The sequence below is a fragment of the Barbus barbus genome (genome assembly GCF_936440315.1).
Source record: "Barbus barbus genome assembly, chromosome: 47".
Classification (NCBI taxonomy): Eukaryota; Metazoa; Chordata; class Actinopteri; order Cypriniformes; family Cyprinidae; genus Barbus; species Barbus barbus.
The window spans coordinates 8896729-8911578 of NC_136725.1; the positions used below are offsets into that span (position 1 = coordinate 8896729).

Consider the following 14850-nt stretch of genomic DNA (forward strand, 5'->3'; position numbering starts at 1 on the left):
AAAGGAGACTACATGCTTCTGTGAAACCTCAATGCAGTATAATTTTTTTTCTGAACACTTCTACAAATGTGTGGTTTGATGCAATCCTGTCTCTGAGCTATACAGGCAGTTTGTTTGACCTCAGGGCTTGGTTTTTGCTCTGATATGCATAAGGGGTGACCCTGAATAGTCGACGATTCGATGCTGATTCGACTCCCAATCTCACAGTCAAATATTTGCAGAGGTGTTATGATCATGCCATTTTGGCTATATGGGTGTGCTCAATGTCGTAATATTAACGTTATGTTGTATAAATAATGAAATGTATTCTATATGAGATAAATGATGAGTTAAATCCCATTGATTAAAAATCTGCTATCAAATGCTTCATTCTACTGGTCATCTTCAGCGTGAGCAGAAACAGAAATGCAGAACATTAATACTATCATATACATAACGTTATAATGAGAGCACTATTGTAATAAATGTTAGGGTTTCGCTGATGTTTAATGTTAACTATATTTTAATCAAAACATAAAACATTTTATATATATATAAATAAATAAATATATATATATATATATATATATATATATATATATATATATATATATATATATATATATATATATATATATATATATATATATATATATATATATATATACTGTGTGTGTGTGTTGCAAATTTGCAAGTAAATTGCTTTTCATCACTTTAATGATAAAGGAAAGAAATTGCAAATTATATCTCCTTAATATCTCAGATGTTTCTCATAAAGAGATAAAACAGCATACTTTTGCATAAACTTATTATTTCTCAGAATTTTTATAAGAGACCTTGTTTTGTGTTGTTTCTATTTTTTAATGGATAGAATTAAAAAAAACAACAACAACGGCTCTCTAATTTGACAAAATACCAAAGTCTGAAATAAAAATCCCTTCACTGTGGTAGTATTCCTACAAAATGTATACAAACCCATAATAGCAAAAAAAAAAAAAAAAAAAAAAAAAAGACAGGGTTTAGCTGTTTGGGAAAGTTTGAGCCTCTTGCTGAGATTAAATTGCTGTGTCTCATTTCAGAGTCTGTGTCCTCCTGAGGTTGCATTTGTTGGGCACATACATCATTTAGGTGGTCTCATTTGAGAAAAGTAGCTGTTAGATTGGAAAGTAAGGAAGAAATTACAGGATTTTACACCTCACAAGGAATAAAAGTCAATTGTATTACCTGTACTTTTCTTGAATGAGACCACCTCAGTGATGTATGCAAACGACAAACGTGACCTTCGGAGGACACAGCCTCCGAAATTAGACTCAGCTAATCTGACTAAACTCAAACTGGTAAATGGCCTTTTTCAATTACAACAGTGATATCTATTCAGCTGCTTCAGGTCCAAATAGGAAGCCACTACGCAAGCCTTCATGTCCCAAGACACTTTCTCTTTGCCCTCGTATGATCCTGCCAGTATGAGGCTCAGCCAGGCTGAATGTGGAGGTCCAAGGTGTTGAGTACAATATGGTCATGTAGAAATAGAAAAAAAGAGCACCCCCTAGCTCAAGCTTTTCACCGGGATGTATCTGCTGACCTGTGAAGACCCCTCCTTTCTGACCAAGACAAAAGTGGGAGTGAAGGACAAATGAGATCACAGCACTCTGAATGAACTCAGAGAGTGCTCACTTTGGGTAGGGTTTGCTGGGCCACAGGCTGTAGAACGCTTCAGTATAGTTTTGCTGGCCAACACAGAAGTTAGCATCATCCTATGTGAAATGCATCATATTATTTCAACGAGGCATATTACTGATATAAAATGTTAAAATATCTTGAGCTTATGTTAATCGCACTGACTTCAGGATGACTGAACCGAAAGTGACAAATGCTAACTTGTTTCTGGGTTTTGGGAGTTGGAGCACCATTCTGTGCTCAGAACTTTTCTGAATGTTTTAGTTTACAACAGTAACCTATTGCTGTTTGGACATCGCTTTTGTTTCACATCATGTTCAAATTTATGGAAGTATAGATTTGTGTATTTCTCATCAAGAGCAAATCCATTCAGACAAAATAAAAATCAATGCACTAAAAAAACATTATTGATGTGGCACGATTCTCTCCATAAATGTGTGAATGCTTTATTAGTTGTAACAATTTTTATGAGAACCTGTGCCATGCATTTTTCCTTTTCTCAGCAAGGGAGTGCTTTTAAAGCAATAACTCTGCATGGCATTGGGTGTTAGCTGAAAGAAAGGCCAGTGGTCTTCGGGTGGTGCCAGCTGAAAGGGCTTCCAGTGCGACTCCGTAAACCCTGAGTCGCCTCTGAACCCCGCTGGATTACACGTTGCTCTACGCCGGCAGATGAGACCCAAGACCCTTTTTCTTCTTGCTCACTTAGGGGGATCAAATGACCAGTGAGAACTCAATTAGCAACATGTCTCCCTCTGCGGGAGTCGATGTTGGGCGCTCGCCCTTGTGATGCAAAGTGAGGCGGCGAGTGAGGTCGAGCTTTGATTTGCTTATTTGGGATCGACTCGTACAATTACAGGGTGATAAAGGCTTTTGACCGGGGGCAGGGACGTGGCTTGGGTTTGTTGACTGTACTCTGTGTCTGGGTTAACTGAAGCTGAATGGACATAGGAGGCTGGTTAAGCACTGCTTATTGAGTCGCTCGTAGGACCCCATGAGACCTCAGAAACAACAATGGCAGAATTAATGGGTAAAGCGCAATGAGAATGTCAACGCGACGGGGAGCATGCTCAGAGCAGAGCCGGCTCTTAAGGTGATTGTGTTGCCAAACGCCCGCGTTGGATCTTTTGCATTTGTTTGTGTGTTTGAATGTTTGAAAGCATCTGTTTTGTTGTTTTGGTGTAAAGTCAAATGCCCTTTATTTGATTTGACTCTAAACAGATGCACAGGAAGCAATCAAAATATATGCTGTCATGCATTGTATAGGTGTATGAATATATTAACACTATAAAGCCTACTGGATCACATTTGATACACATTTCTAAGGCCTGTAAATTATCAGCATGATCAAAACATTGATGAATATCCTATTGAACACAATTTACTACATGCCTTTTGTTGTCGGATTGATAGTTTGCACGTTTTTAGCAAGTAAAAGGCCTTGTAGTATATTTCTAAAAATGTCCCCTTTCAGGTCGTGATACACGTGTCTTTTTGCTGTTATTATTATAACAATAAAACTAAGCATTTAAATATCATCTTATTGAGAGATATCAGATTGACATCTGATATTTGTATGCATTTTATATAAGTAATTTGTTATACTGTTATAGGCTATGAAGATCTCATTGGTTTGTGTTTTAAATGTAAAGCTATGATGGAAATCTAAAGTAATCCGAATTTCATCTTATATTTTGGCCATTCAAATATCAACAACTGCATCAAATTGTGTACTGTTCAGTTTGGGCCTCTGAAATATAACTAAAGTGATTTTTTTTGCCTCCTCTAGTGTATGCTCCATATTCTCTTTTACTATATATGAGCCATAAAAGCGTGATGTATCAAATATGATACTGAAAAAGCACATACGCAGAGTTTCTTTAGATTATAAAATATTTTGTCTAAGTTTAAATAAACTGTTCCATTTTTTTTAGAAAAGGTTTTTGCATGGTAAAGTAATTAAAATAGACTTAAATGGATTTAAATGTAAAAAGAAAGGTATAGCATATCCAAAAATAGGAATTCCCTCATCATATACTCATGTTGCCTTATTGTGAATGATGCATCTGTGTTATTCTATAGAATAAAAATGTTTGTCTTTGTAATATTTCTTTAAAATATAATTCCTTGCTTTTCCACTGAAATAACTTTTCTTTTCTGCTGAGGTCACCTTGCAGTTAACTGAATTAGGCAAAATAATAAATAATAAATAAACAATAACCAAATAGCTATTTAGGCATTTAGCATTCTGTATGTAACAAGTGGATTTAATCCAGTCATAGTATATATATATATATATATAATTAGTTTTGAAAGGCGTTGATCTAATTGGCTCGGCAGGCCTACGCGAGCTCCTGAGATGTCCATTTATGAGATGATTCCATAACACTCTGCCTCTCTCCAGAGCTAAAAACTTGGCAGACACCGGAGAACTTCTGAGGAGAACCATCCATCAGTCATAGTTAGGTCTAATGATGTGTCCATTTTGACACTTCAGAATCGGTCACGGCAAATTGCTCTGTCGGGAGGGAAAACATTGAGAGAGATAGCCTCGCCCTGATATAATTTGTCGCTGCAAATGACAAAACAGAGCAGGGAATAATACGTGAAGTCAAGTTTTGTGAGAGAGAAAATGGAAAAATTTAGGGTTGTGAGGCACCTTAATGGATATCCTTGCAGCTGGATGAAAATGGGCTCCAGTAATGTGTCCTTAATGTGAGCCAGCCGGGTTTCTCGGAGTGTATCAAGAGAAAGGTGCCCTGTCATTTCAGCTAGCAATCACTTAATGGGGACGGTAAATCTCAACAAAATGGACATGCACTGTGCTATTTCTGGCTTCAGGAGATGGAGTGAGTGACTGGCTCTGGTGAAAAGGAAAAAAAATCAAAACAGTGGAGGGGAAAAGTAACTTGAAAAAAAACAAAGAGGAGGATGCAAAGAGCAAAAAAAGCAATCTCACCCGTCTAGGGTCTGTGTGCTGTTTGTGTTTTGCAAAAGTGCAGAGACAGTGACAGGAATTTCAATTATCTAATTACGGCAAAATGAAAAGACATAAATGTTGTGATTTCTGCTGTCTTTCATAGATCAATCTAATGTGTGCTCACATTGAAAATCTAGCAAAATGGAAGAGGCAAAGTGAGGCAGCGTCTCTTCAAATCATGCAATTAAAATGACAAATTAGTTTCTTGATATATTCATCTAAGTGGTTAAGTGGAAGGGTTTTATTCCATACTCAGTGCCGTGGAGCAGGGATGGGTGGGAGAATCGTCTGCATGCTCTTTTGATTAAGGCAGCCGCTTAAATGCCAGAAAAATGTTGAAAGCACTTGCCATACAAATTAGCCAACCGAAGGCTGCGAAATGAAATTCTAAACAGTTGATTTAGGCATTTAGGGGGATGCGCCTGGCAGCTTAAAGGATTCAAAGACATTCTCAGGCAGTGTGCATTATGTTGAAGGGGTCAGGGCTGAACACTGGTTTGTGTTTTCTACCATTATGAAAGGGCAAGCTCCTGAAAGAGAGACACTGGAAACACAAATTATTTCAATATACTTTTGACCCAAGAGTAAGAGTATGCATCTATCTATCTATCTATCTATCTATCTATCTATCTATCTATCTATCTATCTATCTATCTATGCAAACAGTTGATCAGTCCTATATCTGTCTGACTGTTTGTGCATTTTTCTGTCCATTTATTTGTATTTATATCCAGTCTATAGCTATCCCCCTATACATGCTGTTTTCTAAAAAATAAATCCATACAATTTGATAGGACTGGGCTTGAGTTTAGCATTAGTGGCATTGTGTTTTTGTCATCTGTCATGCAACTGCATATAACTGGCCCACAAAGGTACCGAGAATCCTCTGAAGGTCTGTTAGGATTATTCTTTATTTCCGTGCATCCAGAGAGTAGCTAGACATTTGTTATCATTAATGTTTGCTTTAATACACATGTCATAACAAATTCATCCTCTGAAAAGCCAGCTGCATTCGAGAAAGAAATGCTTCACTCTCACTGAGACATATTGTCCACTTTGATAGCTCAGAATGATATCAAATGCCCCTCTGCTGCCTCAGTTGAAATGGAACAAAATAGGCAGTGGTCTATAAAAATGAAGTTAGACGTAAGTACGGCACTCACATCTTTGAAAAAAACCCTTTCCTGTTGCATTTTCTAGTCGTCAATTGGTCCGAGCAACTTGCTCTAATGCAGGTAATGGATCCACTGTGGTCCTTTCATCTTCGGGACCATGTGCGGGAGATGGGAGAGGAACCCTTCTGCAGGAGAAAACAACTCTAACACACATAAGGGCGAGGGAAAGCAAAGCTAAGCTAATTCTCAATAGGGCGGTTGTAAATTTGACTCAAATGCTGAGGAAATCGGAGGTGTTTTAGCATATTGCGTAAATCTGTGAAAGGCTCAGAACACAAACAGAGGAATGACTAACGGTTTGGTTATTCATATTTTATTTATAAGACCTGAGTGAGTATTTGACATTTACATTTAATCATTTAACAGTTGTTTTAGTAGCAGCTTACAGAACAAGGCTGTTGTTAATTGTATTTCATTTGATCACTTTAATTAGAACTCCTCAAACTCGCACTGTGGATGTTTTTAAAAGCTTTGCATGGAAATCCTAGTCTAGTATAACCTGAAATTGCAAATTGATTTAAAACACAGCATACTTTCATATGTCTAGATTGTAGCAGAACATAAAAACACAATAAAAATTGTTCCATGCTAGGCCCAACAGCAATCCAGATTTTCCGCTCGGCCTCTTCCCAACTATAGGGCGGTTAGCGGCACCCGCTCAATGGAAAGCCTCCAGTCATCAGGATTTGTAGATAGTTCTGTTTCTTCAGCAGATTCCAAATTCACAAAACTAGCTCTAGCTGATTGGCTGTGTTTTTGCCTGTTCTTTTGTTTCAGCGCTCCGCTTGGTCTTTCCCCCGTTCTCTCTATTCACCCGCTAAACGCTAGTGCTAAGAGCTGCTGGAAAGCTGCCTGTACAGCCATTATAGGGCCCTGCCGTATTTTATTTAGACTTCACTAAGGGGTTTGATAAAGGTAAGTGTGACTACTTTTAATAGCTAGATTATCGGATTGTTTGATAGAACCATGGACCTCTGATGACTGATTTGTTCGTGTTTGGCTATTGTTTGTTTTCTGTCTTTCTTTCATATTTAACCCTTCAAGAACACAATGATTAAATGAACATCTGTCAGGTGTAACTCAATAATGTAGTGTTAACTCTAATATAGCTGCTCAGAAAACTGTGTAAAGTGACAAATATTTCCAGATAACAAGATAATTTGAAAATGTAGTTTTTTTTTTGTTTTTGTTTTTTAAATACACTGAAAAACAAAAATGTAGATAAATGGATAGGATAGGATAATGTCCTTACAGAAAATGACCAGTACATTTTCCATCAAGTTTGTGGACATTTGCAGAGTGCAAATAACACTTGTAAAAATATATATATATATATATATATATATATATATAAATCAATATAGGAAATGATTTCATATTAACATTGGGGCACATTTTTATGGACTTTTCTATTGAGTTTTATATTTATATAAAAATATATATAAATATTTTTGAAAAATGTATTTAAATATTTTAAATAATTATTATTAATAAATTATTGCAAATGACTCGCAGACGCTTTATGCTGAAACACATTTTACACACATTTAGGAAGACTGTTTAAAATTATTTTATACTAATTAAATTAATTTCAATTAAAATGTCAGTGTTCCATTCTGAACATATTTTAAAAGTATGAGTCACCAAAAAAGTGTTTTTAAGCCAATTAGAAGTTGAACTATATGGCGCCCTCTACTGAATGGTAATCAAAAATAGTTTTTACAATTTGTCAATATATTAATGGCAATGAGTCAGTTACACCCCAGCAAATAGAATTTAAAGCACATCAATTCAAAAAACTTGATACACTGTACCAATGCTTTTTCTGAATAAGCATTGTCCTATTTACCATAATTGCAATCTCTTCCAGCCAGTTCACCTGAGAGCTTTGTTAGCCTTAACCTGAAAGGAAGAAAGAGAGAGTGAGAGAGAGTAGCCTCTTGATACTAACCTCTCAGCTCACTCTGAGGAAGTAATGTGTTCATTACAATGCAATTACAGACACTTACATGTCTCAATAGTGCAGCACTATTGAGAGAAGTCTGCACCGGTCCCTCGATGCTAACACAACCCTGACCTTTATGTGTGTGTGCATTAATGCACGTGCCCATATGTGTGATTCTAGATAGGACCATAAATATGTGTGTGCTTTTGTTTTTAGTCTGTCTGTAGGTGCAGAATGTACAGCTTCATGGGAGGAGGGCTGTTTTGTGCAGGAGTGGGCAATATACTCCTGATTGTTTCCACAGCAACAGATTATTGGATGCAGTACCGTCATTCAAACAACTACATGCATCAGGGGCTGTGGAGATACTGCATGCCCGGAAAATGCTTCACACACACCGACAGCATTGGTGAGATTTACGGTCCAACAGAGCGGCAAGAAATTTGAAGAAAGAATTTTGATTGGATTTTCTTTTTTAAATGGAATTTAACATAAACATATTTTGGTTGCATCAAATGTGCATTTGATTTTGTGTTTTAAAGTTGATGTTGTTGCCTTGATCTTTGTATTTTATTTTAGTTTTAGCGGTCATGACCTTTGACCTTCTGATGTGTGTGCATGTGTATGTTTACAGCATACTGGGATGCTACACGAGCATTCATGATCTTGTCTCTGTTGGCCTGCTTCATTGGCATCATCATCGGTATTATGGCCTTCATCCACTACTCATCCTTTGACAGGTTTGATAAAACCTTTGCTGCAGGCATTCTGTTCTTCATCTCATGTAAGTTGCCTTTCTTCTTGCTTTATATATAACCTTTAAGTATGAAAACTTTTTGAGATTATTTTTCATATCAATGTGTAAAATATGATATTTTACATTATGATTACATGCAACAACTAGTTGTAAACACTAAGAAATAAAAATTATTATTTTGCGGATATGGTGTTGTTTTGCTTTTGTTATTGTGCAAAAGGTTTTTGCACAATATTTTGTAAATTAACCTGCAATTTGTGGAACATGGAATTTGTAATGTAGTGTTAAAAGAATAATTACAATATTGATTGTATTACATTTAAAGGTTTATATTTAACAATAAAAAAAGTTTCAAATCATTTTAGTATTTTATTTTAAAATACTAAAATAAAAATAAAAATCAGGTTTAATCCTGCTTCTTTCCTTTTTCTCCATAAGGCTTTTTTGTGTTTCTGGCCATGGCTGTGTACACTGGAGTTACAATAAATTACTATGGTAAACGCTATGGTAACTGGAGGTTCTCCTGGTCTTACATCATTGGCTGGGTGTCTGTTGTGCTCACTTTCTTTTCAGGTAATGACCGTTTTACAGCCTGAAAACAGCACCTCTAAATGATCTACATTATTCTTTTGCATTTTTATATTAGTGTATTTATGCATGATCAACTGATATATATATTGTTTCTGTTTTTAAAGTTATTTTCTGTAGAAACACAGCCTTATTAAGGGAGGCAAATTAGAGGTAAACACAAATGTTTTTTTATTTCATTTATTAACGTGGTTGTTTTTGTTTTTCTTTAGGAATTTTCTACATGTGTGCATACCGGATGCATGAATGCCCCAGAGTGTCAAATCCTCACTAGAAAACTGGGCTTTATTATCATCCATATTGGAAGCCACTTCAGTATCAAACACCATTAGGTCATGAAAATAAGAACAAAGTCAATTTTAAATAAAGAATCATAGATGGTATAACAATGTGTGAACACTTACAATCTTTATTTCTGTCTATATTATGAAAAAGTGTACAAAACAACTGGCAGAGAATTTGAACATGATGAAAAAGAGTCAAAATAATATGTTTTTCTCTTTGTTTTGCCTTCATTCATTTTTTCGTTCAGTCATTCTTTCTATATGAAGTAAAGTGGTTCTGCCATACAATTTTACACAGAAAAGAAAAAGAAACATTGATGCTATCAAAAATATAGAATGAATGTGGGTTTTCTTTTATGTTTTTAGTAGATTATTTAGAGTGAGTAAAGTATATTTTTGATACTTTTTAAGGTAAGTAAGGACTTGGCATTACACAATAAGCTGGTGGAGCATGTAAACTGCTCTCGGTGTAAGGAGAGCGAGCTAATGCCACAAGCCTCTTTCAGAAACGCACCACTTAGGTGTGACGCAGTGGCGTGCTGTCTCCCAATTTCACTTGATTAAATGGCTATTAAAAGCTGCTTAACTGCCTCTGGGTGCAGATTCTATCGACTTCTCAAGTAAAGGCGATTCCATCACCATTAGTACATTTACTTTCGCGTTTTGCCATAAAAGCAACTTGTTACCATGATTCGTAGCAGCGTGGAGCACAGGTGCCCCAGTTAATGAAAGGTTTCAATTACAGTGCTCCAAAATCACATTAAATCGTTGAATAAACACGAAATCACATTCTTAATCGATTTTTTTAAATCATATTTGCCAATAAAACATAACTGAACATCGTTGGAAAAAAAGATGAATTTACTTTAGAATCAAAATTGCATAAGAGGTTATTTTTGCGCGTTAAGGTTTATTTATTTATTTATAACCCCATTAGCTCGTTTGAGCATAAACCCCACTAAACAGTGTTAGTTTTATGCTTTTAACCTGATTTTTTAAAGGTATACGTATACATATAAAGTAGCTTACTTTCCAAATATACTACAGACTAATAAATCTGAAAAGATAATCGCATGCGTCCAGGAGTGACAGAGATAGTCGAAACTCATTAAAACTGAGAAACTGATATTTTCGTGAAATACACCAACTTTACTAATGAAGCCATGTCTCACATCTGCAGGAATACTGTATTTTCACGACCAAATGAATCCAGTAATTAATTTGTTCTAACTCATCTGATCAGATGGAAATCCTGCGGTCGAGGATTACTACTTCCTCTCTAACATCCAACCTAATTACCTAATAGCATTGCTGCAAGACTTCTGCCAATAATGAAACACTTTTACTATTAGCCCCCGTGATTGCAGATGTGATGACAACACGATATCAACAAATTACCGCTCCATCAGTTGAGCACACTTGTATCCTCGCAGATTTCAATATCTACAATTAAATCCTATTTCAAGGAAGCCCTGTTGCCCTGTACCGTCATATGAAATAATAATACAATTATACCAAACAGCCTATGTTCCCTCTCCAATAAATGAAAAAGAAAACAGTGAAACACCAAGAAATGAGAATCAGATCGTTTTACTTTTTCCTAATTGGTTATTTTACGTTATTTAAATATTTTCTCGTTATAGCTATTAAAGCAATCAGGATTAGATGTTTCGATCATTTTTGGTATTATTAGTAGAGGTGTAGGTAGTAACCAAACCTTTTTTTTTTTTTTTTGGTAGATTGATTACCATAGTTTTACCACAAATACCATGGTTAAACATTGGTTACTGTAGCGAAACAATGGTTAATTTGTGGTTACCTTGGTTTAATTATACTTACCGTGTTTTTTTCGTTGTAGCCTATTTGTACCAAGAATAATTTTCTTAAGGGTATAGCGAACAGATTTTAAATGGTATGGTAACTGAAAGCGAAGCGGTATAATTTAAAATGTATAGGCCTAACATTGGGTTAAATTCACACATAATTAATTAGTTGCTTTGTATGGCTATCTTAAGTTGGTTATTTTAGAGAAGGTATGTAAATAGGCTACATTTGTGACTGCTGAAGTCGCGGCTTATTTGTAGTAACCCATCTTAAAATGTATAACAGTTTTGTTTTTGTTTTATTCCAACCACAATAGGCCTAATTTATTGTTGTGTTGGGTTATTAGCTACACGTTTTAGGTAAGAATCCAACAAACGGAGTTAAATACAGAACTGGCGAAGACGAGTGTAAATTGTAAAACAGGTGCATTATTCTGAATCAGCCCTTTGTTCAGATTCTTGACGGGTCCACGCGCCTTTTAAGATAGTGTACAGTGAAAGTGCAGGTTTATTGCGGAGTGACTGTTGCGGGGATAGGGCTCTTGTAGCAAGGCTTTTTCAGCACCACGGGGAGCGACCCTGCCTCTCCTCCCGCCGCCTGCATAATTAATCCATAAAGAAGTCGTTCATTCCTCCGCCCAGCCGTCGCGCCATTGGTTGAGTGCTAATCTACTTCCTGATGTGTTGCTGTCAGTCTCGATCCAAATAAATAGTAATGTACCTGTACCAGCGTGCACAGGTTGCCAACGACACTACGTTCCAGCTTTTAAGGTCCTGAAGACTGGGATCTACTGAGTGATTTTGTTTGCGACACAGGCATCAAAAGCCCCACGGACTGTCCCTGTTTCTTTCTTATTTTTTTTCTTTTTTTTTTTTAAGTTTTGAGATGAATCTGAACTACACTTCTCCGGTCCCCCAGATGCCAGCTCAAAGGTCAACGTCGTTCTTCATTGAAGATATTTTACTACATAAACCTAAACCTTTGCGAGAGGTGTTTCCCTCGCCCTTTTCAAACTGTCTTGCCTCCCGGATGCCTCTTATAGAGTATGGATATCCGCTCATGCCTACACCGATACTGGCTCCTCATCCGCTTCACAAACCTGAACACCATCCGTACTTTTTCACCTCCGGTGAGTAGCCAACCCTAAAATCGGGCCTTTGCGTGAAGAAAATTGTGCGATTTATACGCATTTAATAGATGTGTGCTTACAAAGTGGCGTATTTTTATTTTTTTTGTCTTTGTGGCTGTGGAAGATATCAAACAGGCCTACGTTATTCCATTTTTTTAGAAATAATTCCATAAAGGGAACATTATTATAAGGTAAATTGGTAAAGTGGAAATAATATGCTGCAAATATGATAGCCTGTTGTCAATTAACCTAAAATTTGCTTCGTGTGGAAGCCTAACATTTAAATCAATTGGATTTATTCAAGTCAAAATATTATTTGGTTCCATCACTGTTACTATATTGCACGACTGTATTTTTAAGGGTTAGAATTTGTAAATTATCCTTAGTAACCACTTTTTAGTGTGATCTTCATATAGCATCTATGGGTAAAATAATAATAATAATAAACTATCGACTATCTGTAACTGGGCCTAATTCATGCTTCTTCTTTTTTTATTAAAATCACCATTAAAACAGCATCTGTATTTATTTTTTATTTTTTCTAATCGATTTCATTATTTACGGAAAACGAAACAAAATAAAACTATCAGCTTGATAGATTAAAACCAAAAATAGGCTAGGCAATTTTTTTTTCTTCTGACTTATATTGTAGGCTACATGTTTTTCGCTTTGAATTCGCTGTTCGTTTTAAAACGCAACTGAAATATAGGCTAAACATGGAAAGTTCCCTGCAAGGCTGCAAGCTTAATCTAAATTCCATTATGTTTCTGTTGCAAAAGGAATGCAGATGCCTGCGTTATTTCAGCATCATCCTGAATTACCAGGGAAGCACTGCAGACGCAGAAAGGCCAGAACAGTGTTCTCAGACTCGCAGTTATCCGGACTCGAGAAAAGGTTCGAGGTCCAGAGATATCTGTCCACACCTGAACGCGTGGAACTGGCTACGGCGCTCAGTCTATCGGAAACACAGGTAATAACGCTGACTATTGTTGAAGAACTTAGATAACATTTTTAAAACAAAAGAACTGTATTCTTACATGTGTTAGCAAACCTTTTATGAAAACGAATCAGGAGTTCACTAAGGCTTATAATTCGTTTGATTTATACGCAGGTAAAGACGTGGTTTCAAAACCGGAGGATGAAGCATAAAAAACAACTGAGGAAAACACAAGACGACCAGAAAACCCCAAATGATGTAGACAGATCGCTGGAGAACACTAGCGAGAGCGAAATGCACGAGAAAAGCACAGACGGTAAAAACGGCATGAGTCCGGACAGATACACGCTGGACGACAATGAAGATGATGTCGATATTGAAGATGACATTTGTTCTCCTGAACATTTACTCTAGTATTATCACCCCATGAACAAAAATGTACATATGAATTACAGTCTTTTAGATAGGAAATTATATATAGTTTTTTTTTATTATTGTTATTATTTTGAGAGCATTGGTCTAATGTTATACTGTTCAAGCGCTTAAGAAAATTCTGGATAACTGAAGGACTTTAAAATGATACGTGTGTATTCCACATTATTATTATTATTATTACAATAGTCATGGCTTTGTGTCTAACGACTCTGACCATTTTTGTAAATGTGGAATGAATGATAAATAATGTACTGACAGTCTGTAAATAGATTTATGATATGTACTTGATAAATAATCATTCGAGGGATGTAACAATTAATTTTCATTCCAATTGAAGTGTAACATTTGATATTTTCAGCACTTTCGCGGGACGATGATATTGGTTGGCATGTTGTGGACTGACATATTTATCAACTCTAAAACTGTGACTTGTCATGTGTTAAAACAAATAATGTATATAAACAAATGTACATTGAGTGAATTATCTAAGACGGTTTTTAAACGAGCAGCGTCTTTTTTGTGCTTTGAAAGCTTATGAATTCATAATTTCCTCAATTGCATGAAAGCTGCGGGTTATCACAATTTCCAACATTATTATTGAAACGAATAATAGTCCAGATTATTACATAACAACAGTATTAATAACATTAACTCTAGCAATAGCCTAAATTATATTAAATAGAAATCAATTGATTTGTCAATAAAAACTACTGGCATTATAGCAACATATGCACGAATGCTTGAGAATGATTTAGCTCTGCTCCTTGTTTGTCATTTTCCCCCTACTCTTTATTATTTATACAAACTGGATACATAAATATAAATGAATGGGACTAACTCACTTTAAAGATGAGAAAATTGAGAATCAAGAATATTAGAATCAAACCCTGTCCTGAAGTCAACCGCACAGAGTCTGGATGAGCATATTTTCCAAATCGGATGGGTGGGACATATTTAGCTATGTGAGAATATTGGTATTGTTTTTGGACAATCGATACCAATTTGTCCTTTAAAAACTCACATTGTATTATCGACTATTACATTTACATTTACTTAGATTCAACAGGTGTCCTAAAAATAACTTTTTTTATTATTATTGGGAAATAATTGTAAAACTGAACTTTTTGAATCAAGTATTAATGT

At 35.7% G+C, this 14850-nt stretch overlaps 2 protein-coding genes across 2 annotated transcripts; both read left to right on the plus strand.

Moving 5' to 3' along the window:
• Positions 1-7987: 7987 nt before the first annotated feature.
• LOC306865433 (lens fiber membrane intrinsic protein-like) lies at positions 7988-9372 on the plus strand (the record flags this gene model as incomplete). The annotated part of the gene is made up of 4 exons (XM_079410028.1): positions 7988-8162; positions 8388-8537; positions 8949-9083; positions 9311-9372. 4 exons carry the CDS (start codon positions 7988-7990, stop codon positions 9370-9372), a joined length of 522 nt encoding a protein of 173 aa, XP_079266154.1.
• Positions 9373-12091: 2719 nt separating this feature from the next.
• Positions 12092-13686, plus strand: LOC306865591 (brain-specific homeobox protein homolog; the record flags this gene model as incomplete). The annotated part of the gene is made up of 3 exons (XM_079410295.1): positions 12092-12335; positions 13115-13305; positions 13447-13686. The coding sequence occupies 3 exons, from the start codon at positions 12092-12094 to the stop codon at positions 13684-13686; spliced, it is 675 nt and encodes a 224-aa protein (XP_079266421.1).
• Positions 13687-14850: the final 1164 nt, after the last annotated feature.